The 18,404-nt window shown below is 34.7% G+C and overlaps 1 protein-coding gene across 1 annotated transcript; it reads left to right on the forward strand.

The window, feature by feature from the left end:
- On the forward strand, positions 3,997-9,370 carry LOC109840239 (uncharacterized protein At1g04910-like). Its single transcript, XM_020408806.1, has 8 exons — positions 3,997-5,019; positions 6,538-6,605; positions 6,701-6,789; positions 6,915-7,080; positions 7,172-7,461; positions 7,556-7,760; positions 7,847-8,004; positions 8,656-9,370. The coding sequence occupies exons 1-8, from the start codon at positions 4,572-4,574 to the stop codon at positions 8,924-8,926; spliced, it is 1,695 nt and encodes a 564-aa protein (XP_020264395.1). The 5' UTR covers positions 3,997-4,571; the 3' UTR covers positions 8,927-9,370.

An 18,404-nucleotide genomic window follows, 5' to 3' on the forward strand; every position in this document is an offset into this window, starting at 1 on the left:
AAAATTTTTTAGGTGTTGGCTAGCATATGTTTTTTAGATTTCTCTACGAATTGAAATAAGTAAATAATTTGAATTATATAAAACATATTTATTTTATCCAATAACATGTTAAGTCTCATTATGAATAGAATAAATCATTTGGTTACCAATTCAAAAGAAGATAGGATAATTAGAATAGATTAGAATAATAATGTAATATTAAAAAAAACTAAGAGTAATATTAACCATAGAAAGATTTCCTCGAACTCGTACTTTTAAAGGGAGTATGATGTGCTTTTGATTCGACAACATAGAAAGGTTTGGGATAAATAAGCGCAACAGATTACAACTCCGTCGTTAATATAAAAGTTCGATGGGTGGAACCGTGGAAGACAGCCTAGGTTGCGTAAGTGCAACTTAGACGGAACTTCGACGAATTTAATGCGTTAATTTTAAAGGAATAGATTTTTACAGCGTGGACAATTTGGCATGATCTTAAATTTGCGTGGATATAGGGATAGTTACTACTACAAATGATTGTAGATTCTCAGCCAACGAGTTGTTGCCTACGGAGAAAAACTGTAAGCGTCAAATTATGTTATTTGTAAAAGGCAAAGAGTGAAATAATAATAAATAGACGCTCGAAAAATACCGTCACCGTCAAGCAGCCAGGACACGGTCTAGCATGGGAAACAATCGACTCATATGATCTCTGGCGCTTTTCTCGTCATCAATTAGGGGTTGTTAGGATGTTTTTGGTAATTAAGAGTAGTCACGACAACATTTGGAATTGGATCGTCTATCTGCGCCTGGAAAAATGCCTTAATGACCAAAAATATGGGACCAATAAAGAAGACATGTAAGGTGTCCCCTCTCTATTGTATAATGAGTTAGACATGCCAGCTCATTATGCAATAGAAGGGGAACATCTCACATGTCCCGTCCAATGGTCCCATATTTTAGGTCCCTGTAACGGAGCTCCTCCGCTTGACAAGCACATGTTTTCCATCTCAATTCCTTTCTCTTTGTTAGGGAGATGGTTTTGAGTGCCACCTCAGCAAAATGTGCTTGTTTTTTATGAACCTAACGAGGTAAAGAAGGTAAAGTTGACATTTGACATTGCAAAAGCTCTGCTCTGCCCTATCTCATCTCATATACGTTGAAACCAAATAACCCCTTAACTGCACGGCCTATCGTGTCACGTTTTAAAGTAAACGCTTTTATACAAGTATTTTACAATCATATAAGAACGTTATATTGTTTTACTAAAAATAAAATTTTCAATAATCAAAATTATATTCCGACTCCAAATTTTTTTTTTCACAATCTAGTGTTTTCTTACATTGCGCTTTTCATTTCTATTTATCAATGTATCTATTAGAATATACAACTATAATCATTGATACTTACCATAACTTTGGAGTTTGGTGAAATGGTTAGGGTGGCTCAATTTACGATGCTATTAAAGCAAAACATGGTCGAACATTGCTGACCACGATTTTAATGTAGATTTTTAAAAATTATTACCCCTGCGAGGGTTCAACATTTTAGCCTATAGAAAAGGGTGCCCAACCCGTAAGGGCATGTTAAAATATAAAACTATAATATTCGATTCTCGTCATAACCGTTATACCCGACATCATATAAGAATAAATACATGGTCAATGAGTTATGTTTTTATATTTAGCTTCTCAGATTCTTATACATTTGTGAAAGAACAACCAATTAAATGTTATTTTTGGATAGCTATATTGAGCTAACATCGTCTGGACTAGGGTTGTCCATTCGGGCCAGCCCGGGCCGGGCAAAACCGGAGCCCGGGCCCAGGCGGGTCGGGCCCAGGGCCGGCCCGGTTTTTTTATTATTTAACATTTTTTATTTTTTTTTTAATTTTGAATAATACAATTCCAAAAATACACACATTTTTGATAAAATTTTTTTATATTATTAATCAATTGTAATTATGTAATTTATAAATATAAAAAATTATAGAAATTAAAATAATTGTAAAATTTGTAGAAACAAACAAAATTAAAAATAATTATAGAATTTAAAGGCCAAATCAAAGACCTCTAAATATATATGTTGTGGCTAGGATATTGAACATAATCTACTTCTCAACTCCTATTTTTACACTAGATAAGTAGCACAAAATATTCATGGTCAATTCAATATATATATATATATATATTAGTATATTATTATATCATATATATAGAGCAACACACACACCTTACAGTTATGTATACAAAAAAATTGTAAATACTCTATAGTAGATTACATAAACAATTGTATTATACTAAACGATAATATATATATATTATATTATATTATATATATATAATATATATATATATATATTATAGATATATACTATGTTATAATAATATATATATATATTATATATAGAGAGCAAGCTTGCCTACAACTTAGTTGATGTGCACTCAAGTTGTAGGCCACATTATTTAGATGATCAAAACCCTTTAATATAATACTGAGATCCTAGGCATATGAGTGGTTAAAACTTTAATGTGATCACATATTCCCTATCCACGTTAGTTGACCAAGTTTTAGCACACACACACACACACACACACCACACACACACACATATATATATATATTATTATATATATATATATATTATATATATAATATATATTATATATGAGAAAGAATGGGTATACTTGTACCAGGATCATGGTAGTGATGTGGACACATCTTGTCCATACATCACACCTTGAAGATGGGTCTCAGTCACAACTCAAGGTTGTGATGTAGTGGACAGAATGTGTCATCACAGTCACTACCAAGTGATCCGTTGCCCAGTATACCCATATTCAAGCTCTTATATATATATATAACTTATTATATATATATATATTATATATATATATATATATATATTATATATATAATATATATATATTATTATTAGCACCCACCATATCAGATATTATATTGATATAATAGTTACATGTATTTATAATTATTATAATATTAGAGGCATATTATACATATATATTTATATAAGAGAGTTATATTATATTATTATATATATATGTATATTAATATATATATTATATATATTATATATTAATTATTAATATATTTATTATTATATATAATATATATATTATAGCGCATATGGGTATGCTGGCTACAGCTCACAAAAGTTGATGCTTGGTAGTGATTGTCACATCCACTCCACTCATTCAAAATATGGGACCACTTCACAAATGGGTAGTGAGTGTGATGAGGATGTGAACAGTCGCACTTACAAGCACAAATTTTTGTGCTTGTCAAGCATACCCATTTTTCTCTATATATATGTATATTACTTATATATTAATATATATATATAATATATCATATATATATATATATATATGAAAGTAAAATAAAATAAAATAAAATAAATTCTATTCCGGGCTGGGCGCCGATGACCGGACCCGGGTCTGGCCCGGGTTTCCTATCAAGCCCGGGCCGGTGAGCTTTTTGGACAGCCCTAGTATGGACTAATTCAAAAGTGGTAGATAATTATAAAGATAGAAATTTGATAACACAGTTTAGAAATAACAGCCTTCTCTCTCTACGACTCTTCATTCCGAAATCAAATGCAAAGGCATTAATTCCGCATCAGAAAAAAATAAATCCGACAATATCATTTTGTTGCTTTCAGTTTTTACCGCATCGAAGCACACCACCATGGTCAATTATTAGTTTTTAATCACGTGTAGAAAAAAATGCTTATCCAACACAGCAGACGATAACCGTTAGTCTCAGGCGCCNCAAACAGCGCCCAGATCACGAAGTCATTAAGTCCTCACCGCGCGATCACAGCCGTCCAACTCACAGTCCCCCGATGTCATGTCGGCATCTCGACCACAGCGAGGATCAGAGTCATGCCACGTGCCGGTCGCCCCATCGCCGTGGGTCCCAATGAACTGGCGCTCATTAATTGGATGGATCCTGATTAGAACAAGCGTAAGGATCCGATAATGGCGTTGCGGTAATTTCGGGGACTCACATCGCTTCGTATGTATGTACGCCTCACACCGACGCCTCGGCCTCTTCCGGTTGACTATAACGTTGGGGGATTTTAGGGCTCCTTTTCTTCCATTTTTTTTTTATTTTGGTCGAATTTCTCCTACTGAGATATTTATTTATTTATTTTCGCTTCAGATCCCCTAATTTCCATCGCAGATCTCGATTTTGAGAAAATAAAAGCCGAGCCCTGCACATTTTCCCCCAGATTAATCTGCGCCCATTTTTTTTTGTTGTGAATTGTAGGCTATTGTGTTTGTTTATGTGAGGAAAAGCTGTTGATTTTAGGGTTCATTTGTTTGATTAAGGTTTGAACCTGCAAATAAAGGGAGGATTGTTCGTTTCCTCATTGGGTTTTGAGGTCGAATCGTTTGATTTTTTCTGTTGGCTGGCTGCTAAAAGATTTCAAATTCTTTGTGGATATCGAGCTTTGCCTTGCGGCTGCATTGATCTTAATCGAAGGCATTTCCCTCTATTTTGCCGTAAACTTGGGGTAAAAATAGAGAACTAGGGTTTTCTATGAATGGGGGTTTGGGGTTTGGAAGATGTGCAGAATAGAGAGAGAGGATTGCTTGGATCCAGAATACTGTGACGAGAATCATTATCAGCACCAAAATCATCACCATCATCATCATATGGGCCTGAACAGCGATCTGAGGGCTTCAGAGAAGGGGAAGGGATCGATGGTATCGAGATCGAGGATGAAGCTTTGGATGATTAGGGGGACGACCACGATTCTGTTGTGGACTTGTGTTATGCAGTTGACGGCAATGGGGGAGCTCTGGGGGCCGAGAGTACTGAAAGGGTGGCCTTCTTGCTTCACCCCCTCGGATTCTCCGCTGCCCTTGAAACCCCCCTCCTCTCGGCCCGTGAAAACATCCTCGTCGGCGCCCGCGAAGGCCTCGTCGGCGTTGCCTCTCCCCGTAAATCCCTCTTTATCCTCGTCGTCTTCGGTCTCTTCGGTCGTGGAGAGGATTCCTCTTCCGCCCAAAAGTGAGTTTCTCTTCCTCCTCTTGTTACCGATGGGTGGTGTTTTGTTGGACGCTATGGTATGCAGTTGATAATTCTGGAGATCTAGGTTCAACTGTTACAGGGAATTCGGTTTGGGAATTTGAGATATCTGATATGCAAAATTTTATCATTTGTGGTTATAGGGTGTTTTGTGCATCGACTTACATGGGTGCCTAGTTTTATTGAGTCGGCTCATTTATTAATGTTGGGGAAGAACTTCATCAGAATTATATTCTTCTCTTCTGTTCTGTTTAGCGTTTGTGAATTGGGTTTTAATCAATCACTATGAATTTCAGTTCCTAATGTAAACTTGAAATTCCCCTATTTTCTACATAGAGTGCATTGTTTATCTCATTTGTTGCATCAATCCTTTTCTATAGGTACACTTTTTTGTCTTGTCTTTCACATTTTGCGAATTTTCCTATCTGCTCATCTTTGGATTGCCAAATTTCTCTGCTTAATTTAGCTTCTCTCTTATGTGCGGAATTTCTGATCTTAGTCATCGTATATCAAACAAATCATTTGTTTATCACAGGAACTCTGCCAAATTGGAGAAAATTAGGTTAGACAGGATTATATACTATTTTGATTTGTTTCGACATGTCGATGAAAAAAAATGCTCTATATCTCTGCACATGTGATTTCTTCTTATGGACTAACTAAGAGGTGATGGAGAGATATTTGACAACTCCTCTTTGGATATCTTTCTTCATGTGACTTATCCAAATAGAACTATTCTCTTAACTCGTTTGTTTCCTTTGAAATTTTGCTCATTTGTGTTCATATCCTTAAGTAAGCAAAATTTTCTATTTTGATCACTAATTGCAAGAAAATTTTAATTTATAGCAGTTGGAGCATTGTCCTGGTATATCTTGTTAGAAATAAATTATATTTTCCTTTCCAATCAAATAACCGTTGGTCCTATCCAAGAGCAAATCTTCTGATTCAGAAAGTATTATCGAACTGAAACACTGCCAACTTGACTCTTCAATGTTATTGTCTTCTAATATAGCTACTCCACTTTTTTCTAGGAGCACATTGTCTGACTTTCCCTTTCTTTTACAACGTACATGTTTAAGGCATCAATCCTTTTTCTACCCCTCGATCTATTTGTCTAACTAATGTTTAATGTTTTTATAATACTCATGTCACATTTTTTCCCTTTTGGCAATCTACCTAGTAAGATGCAAAGTTTATCCAAACCCTTTACATTTCAATTCATTCCTATAAGTTTCCCCTCAGCGGATCTCTTTAGTTCACTTGGAATTATCTACCATGATTATTTGAAAAATACTAGATCTTACTTTATTGACATATTACTTTCACCGCATGCTAAGAGGTTGCACCAAAATTTGTTCAGTAATCATTCAGGGCAACACTCGACCCCCATACATTTAATTGTTTACTGAAGCTTTTTGGAAGTATAGTTACATTTTGTAAATACTGCTTCTCAGCTTTATCTGTTTCATCTGATTTGTGGTTTCTCTTTTCTTTTTCTAGGAATATACAAGAATAATGGTTATCTAATGGTGTCATGCAATGGAGGACTTAATCAAATGCGAGCAGCTGTAAGTTTATAATAATGTTTTTGTATTTATTTTTTATATGTATATCTAACAAAGTACCAACTTTATTCTTCTTATGTTGGAGCTTATCTTTACAGATATGTGATATGGTTGCTATTGCGAGATATTTGAATGTGACCCTGATTGTACCAGAGTTGGACAAGACCTCTTTTTGGAATGATCCTAGGTATGTTTTTTATTTTTATATTTATGAATATCAATTACGATTGATCCCAGGAGAGTTGTTGACCAATCAAGCTCATTCTTCAACATGTTAATTACTAAAGTGAACTTTTTTGGGGCGTTTTGCAGTGAGTTTCAAGATATATTTGATGTCGATCATTTTATCATGTCATTAAGAGATGAGGTTCGAATACTAAAAGAACTTCCCCCAAGGTTAAAGAGAAGGGTAGAGCTGGGGATGTATTACTCCATGCCCCCTGTTAGTTGGTCTGACATCTCTTACTACCAACGCCAGGTCAATTTTCATCAGCATATTTCGATCATAGACAGCGTACACAATGCAGTTTGATGAGATACTTAAATGACCTTTTCTGTTTTGCATGCAGATTCTACCTTTAATTCAGAAGTTCAAGGTAGTTCATTTGAATAAAACTGATGCTCGACTGGCAAATAATGGCCTGCCATTGGAGATCCAAAAACTACGGTGCCGAGTAAATTTTGCTGCCCTAAGATTTACTTCTCAGATTGAAGAATTGGGTAGCAGAGTGATAAACTTGCTGCGCCAAAATGGCCCTTTTCTTGTTCTCCACCTCCGATATGAAATGGACATGCTGGCTTTCTCTGGCTGCACACAAGGTTGCACCAACGAGGAGGCAGAGGAATTGACTAGAATGAGGTAACATCCTTTTATCGTTAGCTTCCTTTTTATTGAACAACTGATTTTTTCCTTGCTTATCAGTTCATTGCAACTAATACAATTCGGTGTATAGGTATGCATATCCTTGGTGGAAAGAAAAAGTTATCAATTCTGACATAAAAAGGAAGGATGGCCTCTGTCCTTTGACGCCTGAAGAGACTGCTCTTGTACTTAAGGCACTCGATATTGATCGTAGTATCACCATATATATTGCTGCTGGGGAAATTTATGGAGGAGCAAGGCGAATGGCTAGTCTTACCTCAGCTTATCCTAATGTGGTTAGTGTTTTCTTGTGCAATAGGTGTTTTACTTTGATCTTGGTTCTTGGGCTTTCATATCATAGTTAACATTGTCCTCTGTGTAGGTGAGAAAGGAAACACTTCTTGGACCATCAGATCTTAGATTTTTCCAAAACCACTCATCGCAAATGGCAGCGCTAGATTATTTGGTCTCGCTAGAGAGTGATATCTTTGTGCCTACATATGATGGTAACATGGCCAAAGTGGTCGAAGGGCATCGCAGGTAGTGCCCTCACTCATCTTTTATTGACGTATATTTGTTATGATCACACTTTTCTCCTTTTGTCATGCTTTCTGATTAACATCACGCAATGTGTCAAACCCGAAGGTCAAAATCTGTTGCAGCATTATAGTTCCTTCTAGATTGATGGCATTGACCTTATGCATAGTATACTGCATTAGTATGATCTGATTTGGGTCTCATGTTTTCCTAATAGGGTTAATTGCGTATAGACCCCCTATACTATCACCAATTTGCAGTAATATCCCCCTGTACTTCTGTTGTTGCAGATAGATCCCCTGCATTTTCAACTTCGTTAGTCTTCCTACTTTAATTGGTTATATTATTATGTGTAATAATCATTGTGCAAGCTTATAGTAAGTAATTCAGTTTATGAAGCCCAATCTTAATGTGAAATTAACTGAGTTTGGAAACCATGGCTTCTATCATCAACAATAGAAGACGGTCCTTCCACAATTTGGTGATAGTGTACATGAGGTTATCTGCAAGTAACCCTTCTAAATGTATATATATACACGTCCTTGCAAGTTTGTTCAAGAAGTACCATTACTCAAGACAACAGACATAGAGACTGATTGCAATTGTACAGTGAGGCTAATTATTTTCCCTATATTTATTACTTCAATGTTTCAGATACTTGGGCTTCAGGAAGACGTTCCTATTGGATCGGAAACTTTTAGTTGAGCTTGTAGACAAGTACGCCAGTGGATCATTAGGTTGGGATGAGTTCTCTTCAGCAGTGAAGGCAGCCCATTCAAATCGAATGGGAAAGCCTTCAACGAGAGCTATAATACCCGACAGGCCCAAGGAAGAAGATTACTTCTACTCTAATCCCCAGGAGTGCCTAGTGTCACACGGTGATGATGATGATGAACCACGGACTTCTTCAACTGAGTCTCTCTAGTTTGCCTGATGATGAAGATGATTTGAAAAGGTTCAACACATCGGAGGTGGCTGGTATTTATACGTAGCTGTGATGATATATAACGAAGGGCTTTATTTTTATATTTTTTTTTCAATAAAGATTTCATTCTTGTATAGAGGGGTGAGGGTGTGAAGAGAGAGAGAGAGAGGAGGTCTTTTTGCCAGCTGCTGCGTAATGTACAATAAATACAGATTGAAAACAAGAGGATGGGGGGAGAGAGAAGGGAGGGAGAGAAACAATCACTTTTGGTTATCATATCCTTCAGTTGTGGGAATTTTGTGGTAGGTTATTTTTCCAGTTCGTCAGCTAATTCTTTTTGTCATTTGAGACCTCTGTATCTTTCTTCTTTGTCATTCTTTGTTCCAGATTTTGTTTGTATGAATTTTTACATAATTCTATGATGTCATTAATCATTGTGGACTACTACTTGTTCACTCACATCTATATCAATATATCACAATCTAAGTAGCTTGGGCAGGCTCATATTTAAGGTGAGTGAATTAAGTGTTCATAATTCAGGTGTTAGTAGTTTCTCTGACATCTATGTACTACATCCTAAGCTATAGAAAAACCGTATATATGATATAATATATATATATATAATATTATCATTGGCAAGGATCTGCTAGGCAACATGACGTGGATAGCTTGGGCAGGCTTATATATCGGTTTTTTTATAGAGTGTTCATGGGCACTCTATAAGAGAGGAGCTATAGAAAAACCGTATATATATATAATATATGATATAATAATATATATATATATATATATATATATATATATATATATATATATATATATATCATTTTCAGTAATTCTTAATGTCAACTTAAGTGGATGGTCATCCCAAAGATTTCTATCCACTCATGTTGCCTAGGGATCCTTGCATGATATAATATATATATTATATAACTAATATTATATATATATATATATAGAGAGAGAGAGAAGAGAGAGAGAGAGAGAAAGTGAGAACCTTGGTACCAAGTTGCTTGTGGTATAATCTTGCTCATACATCACACCTCAAAGAAGAGCTCAACCCACCCTTCACCAACTCATATAGATGTAGGGACAATATTATGTCACATCACTATCAGTTGCTTGGAGTAACTTTGGTACCAAGTTTTTATTTTTGCTCATATATATATATATATTATATATATATATATATATATATATTATATATAATATATATATATATATATATATATATATAATGCGCTTGGTAAGCGGCAATTACAAATTTTGTGCTTGCTAGTGAGGTGACACAATCCCCTCCACTCTTAAATGGGGGATCATATTCATATGAGTTAAGGAGTGCATGAGGATATATAACCATTTGAATGAGTGGAGGAGATTATGACACCTCATTACCAAACACAAATTTATGTGCTTGGTACCAAGCACACCAAGCACAAAAAAATTTATATTCCATCCACCTTCACATAGTTTTAGACGAGCGCACGCACGATGCTTGTTGATTACACACACGCGTTAATAAAAATTGGATAGGGATGATAGGGTTGGCGATTCAATCTAGATATTGGGATCCTTGACCCGGCTCTTCCTTTGAGAGGAGACCTTGCTTCATGTCAAATCCTAAAATTGTTTGTTTAATCAAAATAATAATTGAATCAAAGAGAGAGAGAATCGAAGCTAAGGATCCGATTGGTTGCTGAAAAGAAGAGTTGAAATGAGCAGAAATCATGCTAAAACTGACAAAAACTTTCAGTTTTGACAGACTTTCTTGTAAAAACGCCCCAAAAATAACGTTTTTGTAAGAAAGTCTGTCAAACTTGACAGTTTTAACAGGCTTTCCCAAGCCCTCTTCAGCAACCAAACGGGCCCTAAGCAATCCATCCTACGAGCAGTATCTTAAAAGCAAGCTCGATGATGCTTCAACAAAACTTGGTCAACGAAGATTGCTCCTCGTGAAGTGTGGACACTAAGCAGTAGGGAGTGGTATCAAAATTATGCCACGGCTACATAAATATTTGGATGAGCGTTGAAATCATTGAATTCATTTTTCTATAATTAGGGAAGTTCTCCTCACACTCATCTTGCGTCGCGAATTGTGCTCTCGTGGATTCAAAGGAAGACTTAAATTGCACATGATGTATTTGATCACAAGGTGACATATTACATCCACCAATCATTCGAAGTGTTATTTCATCGTAACTGTAATTGTAATAGAGTATCGGCTAATTGTGTAATTGTTGTCATACATACTTGTAAGGGAAATTTTTAAAAATAATTAGCAAAATAGACAATTTTACTAATTATTTAGCAAAATAGATCTCTTTTTGACCAACAAGTCAAAAAAAGGTTGATTTTAAAAAATAAGATGCTGAAAACATACGAGACTAGTAGTTTCATATATTTTCAGTGCACTAATCGAGGATTAGTGTTCACAGAAAACATACGGGACTACTAGTCTCGTATGTTTTCAGCATCCTACTTTTTAAAATCGATCTCTTTTTTGCCAACATGCCAAAAAGATATCTATTTTGCTAAATAATTAGCAAATTGGTTTATTTTGCTAATTATTTAGCAAAATGGTCTTTTTTAAAAAATTCCCCTACTAGTAATTGTAGCAGTCTGATTTAGTTTTAAAATCTTTGTACTTTTCAACCGCATTTTTCTCCTTTGCAATTGTCCTAATTATTTATCAATTGCATTGAAAAAAGGGTAAATTACAGTAAACCCTAAAGTACTATCGACGTTTTGCAGTATACCCCCAATAACTTTCAAAATCACACAAAACCCCCATAACTTTTGCGTTTTACGAAACCCCCCAATAAGTTTTTACATTTTGCAGATAACACCCCGTAAATAGGAAAAACACCGACATAAAAAGACATTTTGAAAGCTACTAAGGGTGTAGTGTAATTTACCAAACGTACACTAAAAGTTATTTGGGGTTTAATGCGGCTTTCGAAGCTATTGGAGAATTACCACAAACCGCTGAAAGTCCTTGAGAGTTTGGTGTAATTTAACTAACTAAAAATATCAGAGTTGCATACAACTACAGCTACGATTCATGCATTTTCAAAGAAAGAAAACCCCACTCATCAGCACCCAGCGAAAGGGCCCGAGTTGGGAAATACTCGAGAGTTCTGAGCTTTTAGAAGTGAGACCCATCATAGACTTGAATGGCCTAGTTGAGAGAATTGGGCACCAAGTGGGACTCCTCCAACCATTAGTAAATTAGAATTATGCAGGTGACTTGTACGGAACATAAAGTGTCCCCTGGGGAAGTGCAGTTGCGGATCCAAGGCGGCTCACTGTCTCCTCTATAAAGGATGACTGACACGTGTGATGTGTATGTTTTCAAGGTAGGGGGATGAGCTGTGAATTGAGTACGTACGAAGAGGAAAGTACGGAGGACAAATATCATAAAACCCCCCTTAATTAAGCAAACCCTTTTACCATTCAAAAACTATCTGAAAAATCCCCTTAAGCGTAGGAATTGTCACAAAAGTCTCATTTAACTTTAACATTTTATAAGAAAATCTTCTTTAACTTTGAGATTTTATCAGAAATTCTCTCAACCTTAGGGGGATTTTCTAATAAAATCTCAAAGTTAAAAGGATTTTTCGAAAACCACTGAAGTTAAGGCTCCTCCTGTTGGGAATTAACAAGAGGTTATCAACTCAGCTTTTATCATGCCACATCATATCCCACTTTGCTCAAATAGCCCATAAGTGCATTATTTCTGTGTACTACTTTGGCACCACTACTCATAAATAAAGTAGTGGCGGATTCAGTTTGAAAATTGTAACAATGACTCGTCATGACCCCACTCTTTTGTGAGTAGTAGTGCAAAATAGTAAAAAAAAAATTAGTACACTTATCATTACTCCAATAATAATGGCAAATTGTAGTTTTTGTTCACAATGACAAAGTTTATTTGCATCAACATATAACTGCTAATTTTATTATTATTTGGATAATGATAATTTAAAATTCTTTATCTTGAAATTGATATATTTATTCTTCTATTACCAAAACGGTTCAGAATTATAGTTTAGTTATTATTAACCTTATTATTTAAGGAGAAAATAGAAGAATCGATTAGTCATTTTACGATATTTGTTTCATAGAGATACGATAAAATTTTGTTTTCACTGCAAATATTTAATATAATTCTACTTCTTTATTCTCAATTGGAAAATGCAGTGAATGAATAAAGTAAAAATAAAAATGCTCACAAAGAATACTGGAATTAATGTTTAACCTGCTAAATCTATTTTCTACTTCAGTTTGAGTTATTTCTTTGAACAGTGGTAACCTGAAACATGATTCAATGTTTAAACAAATTCATACAAGACAATTTCAAGTCATCCCCCATCAGTTTCATTGTTGTCAGTGCTCTATGAAAATTACAGTAAGGTCAAAAAAAGTATTACATAGATTTGCTTTTTAAAAAAAGAGAATTATATAGATATACCTATTTTGAGATTGTCATTCTTCATGTGGGACATTAATGTTTATACGATATCATACGCTACATTATTTAAGTTGTGGAAACTGGAAAGTACTCAGGCTAATGGGCCAAGTTGCCTTTATCAATTTCATTGCAATCATCACAAGGCCTGAGTTTTCTTTCTTTTATTTATTTATTTATTTATTTATATTTAATCTAAAATATATCTTCAGGGTTGAGCAAGGACTCTAACTAATAAACGCAAACTCTCTACTGTCACTTGTTTTGCTTAATTTATCTTACTTTGACACATTGGGTCTCTAACGCACTTAATTAGCATGAGTGAGCCTCCCACTTACTAATGATGTCAACCTCCAATCTTCGTCTTCAAGCATTGAGTTTTGAAAAAAGTTTTATGCGTTTTAGAGCTTCTGTCTCTTAATAATGGACTAAAATTTGACATTACGTTGAAATATCACAACTTTATTTTGATCGGAAGCTTGAAGAGTAAGGTAAACAAGTCCATTGTGGAGACATGATTTTGGTGTATTTTGACATTTAAGGGGTGTTTGACAATCTGAAAATGAATTTAAAATATATAAGTTACTTTTTTTTTGCAAATAACTTTTACATCCATATCAGCACGCAAGTAAAATACAGTGTTTGTTTAAAAAATTAAATTATTATCAAAGTACAATGTGAAGATGACCTGACAAAATAAGATTAATTAGAAAGTATAATTAAAATTATTTAATTAAATTAGTTACTTTTTGTCACTTTCATGTGACTTCACCACTTTTTTAGGGGAAGTCAAAATTGCATTAAATCATATGTGATTTTTGTCACTTTCATGTGACTTCACCACTTTTTTAGGGGAAGTCAAAATTGCATTAAATCATATGTGACAACTTTCTTGCATCTCACGACTTCACCACTTTTTTAGGGGAAGTCAAAATTGCATTAAATCATATGTGACAACTTTCTTGCATCTCATTTTCATAACCATTTACATGAAAACAAACACCTTAATTGTTAAATGAAAGTAACTTTCACACTTTCATCTTTCACTTGCATGCAAACAAACACTCTCTTAGTGAATGAGGCCGCAATTTATCACTGCCTAATATGGAACTAACGTTTTCTTATAAACTGATTCTAAACTGTAATTTTCAGAAAGATTCGAATCCCCTTCACTATCAAAAAAATTATGGAGGGACCACTATATAATTATAATTATTAAGTTTTTCCTTTCGATGCAAATTAGGAATGCGTGCAATACATTAGGGTATTATGAGTGTTAGATTTAGATTATATCAGAATCAACTGTCAGATAATCAATAGTTGAGATTGAAAGTAATAGATTCTCTATTACTTTTTGATGGTGGAGAAAATTCAAATTCATTTTCAGAATTATTATATAACACAATTAGTTGGGAAGTGATCCCACTTGCAGAAGTTACTTCTATACATCGAAATTAAAATAAAACAAATAAAAACTAACCCAAAATTCTAGTGGTCAATCGTATAAGATTATTTTTTAAATTAGCCCTATGGGCTGGAGTCTAGATTATCCCAGACCCATATCTAATGAAAACATACAAGGCGCTAGAATTATACAAGGGATTAGCCCAATCTCAAAATATTTTTTATGTACACGATGCAAGGTATGAGCCCAATCTCAACGTTCCCCAGTTCGATCACAAATCCCTGTAAGCGCTGTTTTGAGCATGTTTGTTTACATAGAAGTAGTTATGAAGTATGTGAGGTAAATGAAATATGTTTTATTTCTGTTACTTTCGAAAAGAAAAATATGTTTGTTTTTTTAAAATGCTACTTCCAATACTTAGAAATTGACGTGACACCTATATGGCATCTCTACTTCTTGAATCTTTTTTCCTCCCCTCAAGGCTTCGAAATGTCTCGGAAGTAGATGAAATTGAGTCAATTTAGGAATAAATTTATTTTTTGTTATTATATGGATATTTTCATACTCTAAATAAAATCCCGAAAAATCATTTTTTTTCTCTTCCTAGCAATATTTATTATTGCTCCAAAAAAAGTTAATAAAGTAGAAGAAACATTATCTTCTCTACTTTCAAAACTTTACGGAACAAACAAAAAAAGAAGTAACTTTCGCTACTTCCTAATTCATAATTTCAGAAGTAATAGGTTTGATTTACTTCTTACTACTTTCTATCAACCAAACATGCCCTTAGTTTGACTGAAATTGAAAGAAAGGAAAAGAAAATGATTGAGAAAATCACTTTATACTATTTCCCTCACTTTATATTATTTGATTATAATGAAACGAAAAATAAAATTAAAATGGGAGAATTTAAAAGTAAAATAAGCCGAGATTTTCCTGCCCTTTTGTCCTCGCCAGAACCCAAAGAATGCCGAAGAAAATTGGGGAGCAATCGGTCAAAGCACCCATGCGACCCACGGTGGCGCATTGTTAGAGCAACTCCAATGGTACTCCATTCCTCTATAAATGGAGTACCATTGGCTCCAATGGTGCAACTATAGCACCCTCTATATTAAGATGGTGCTACAGTAACCCTCTATATTTGAAGGGTTTGGGATAATATAGAGGGATCCCTCTATAATACTACTCATAGATTTTAATTCCAATTTTACCTTCTCATCTCATTATAACTTTTCATAAATACCAATTGTATCATTGAATATAATTAAACTAATTATTTAACTTAATATAATTTTAAATTTACTCATCTATTTTAAATAAAAATTATATCATTGAAATTATCTTGCCGAAACCTTCAAAATGAGCCTAATATTTAAACTTTTAATATAAATTTCAAATTTATCATTATGAAATGTTAAAGTACAGAGAATTTAAAATACATCAAGCTTAAAAAAATTACATCACTCCATTACCATGTCTTTACCATAAATGTTCAAAGAGTGCATTCCGAAGTTCAAAGTGAGCCTCCCGATCTTGGATTTTCCTATGTCGAGCGAGGAATCGTCTTAATCTTTCATCGTCATTGTCATCCATCTCGTCAGCATTTGAAGGTTGAGTTGAATCAACATTATCTAGTTCTTCTTCACGTTCTGTCACGCCCTGCTTCCCAAAATACACGGGAACCGGAACGTGAACAAGCCCGCGACGTATTAGATTGAGAAGAATATACTCTATCATTTTTTTTTCTTTTCTTTTTCTTCTCAATCCAATACGCTAAGCGTCTAGAAATAAATACAATACGAAGTCACAGGTCCCCGATCACACATAGAAAGAATATAAAGACAACCCAGAATAAAAATAGACATATCATCAATGGTAAATCACCCCAGACATAAAAATATGGGTCAAACACGCCCTTATTACAAATACGGTTCAACTAGGAATAAAATACATAGTCCATAATAAAAGTACTGATAAAATAACTAAATCCATTATCAACTAAAGAAATTCTGTAAAAGAGTTCTAGTGCTCATCAACTACTACAGAAAGAAAAAGTCTAAGCTTCAGACTGTTCTTCTGATCCATCTGGAAGACCTTACTGCTGCAAATCCTCTGGCTCCTGTACTATCCCGAACTGAGGCCGTCCGTCTCCTAAATCCGTCGTACACCAGAGAAAACAGGTGTACGTCAGGTGTATGGCACACAACAATATCCCAAAAGGAAGAATAGAACGGTCGTGCGACCAATGCAATAATGGTAATAACAATAATAAAAACATGGAACTGGGAAACTAATAATCTAAAGAAATCATCCAAATATCAAAGTCATACAACTAGATGGAATTGATACTTAAAAATCTACAACTCGAGACGTAGTACGTCGAGCGAAATAATCCAAACAAGGAAACCCTCATGTATATACCATATGCCTCAAATTGTAGATGATTAAATATTAATCCCGATCTAGGTATGGAAAGAAACATAACTGGCCTATATCTCACAAGGATCCAAACTCACCCAAGTAACAATTCATGTAACTAGCCATTCTATAACAAGTCACTGGTCCAACTGTCTAACCCCAATGCGTACCGGTTCACTGGCCCAACAGACTATCCCAGTGCGTATCGGTTCACTGGCCTAACAAACTAACCCAGTGTGTATCGGTTCACTGGCCCAACAGACTAACCCAGTGCGTATCGGTTCACTGGCCTAACAAACTAACCCAGTGCGTATCGGTTCTCTGGAGCGACCCTAGAGGATACATAAACAGTCACGTCTAATCACATGTACCAAGATTTCCCATCCCGGCTCTTCTTATTTTCTAAGCCAACAACACACAAGCCTCTAAATCTTATTCATGTCACACAGATCACTATAGTCATAAACTCCTAATGATTCTCAATTATAATAAAGAATGATAAATGCAATAAATACTAATTAACAGTGTCGTGGATCGTGAACAAGAATCGTGAACAACTACTAATAACAGTACAAGATGAAACTACATCTATTAAATAAATATACATGAAATATCGAAATTTCCAATCATCATGCTCATAAATTTATTAATTCCAAAATAAATCATTTTAATTTATTTCTCATAAATTATTCAAAAATAGATTTTAAATATATTATTATTATTATTATTATATATTATTCCATATGAACAGTAACTGTTTTATTTTTTTTCTTTTTAATTATTCTAATTTTCTTTTTCGATAACAACTCTTAAAATTTATCTAGCTTTCAAAATGCAAGCTTGTCATTTTATATTCATCATTTCACAAGTAATCTACCACAATAATACTTAACAACATTCATCATCATCCCACGCATAATATCATAATCTAAACAACATATATAATAAATAACATATATAGAAATTGTAATGGTAATGAGGTGATGCGGGATCTTGCCTACAACGAGTCGGTCGTGGGGGCGCGAATCTGAGTAGTGGGGTGGGGCGTTGTCGCTACAGTGGGGAGAAGGTGACGAGGCGGAGCAGCGGGCGGATGTGGGCGGCGACTCGGTGAAGGAGGGCGGCGCTGCAGGGCTGGCGTCGCTGTCTCAGGCGGCGACGAGAAGGCGGAGTAGGCGGTTGGACGA

The sequence above is a fragment of the Asparagus officinalis genome, chromosome 5, assembly GCF_001876935.1.
Source record: "Asparagus officinalis chromosome 5, Aspof.V1, whole genome shotgun sequence".
In the NCBI taxonomy this organism is placed as follows: Eukaryota; Viridiplantae; Streptophyta; class Magnoliopsida; order Asparagales; family Asparagaceae; genus Asparagus; species Asparagus officinalis.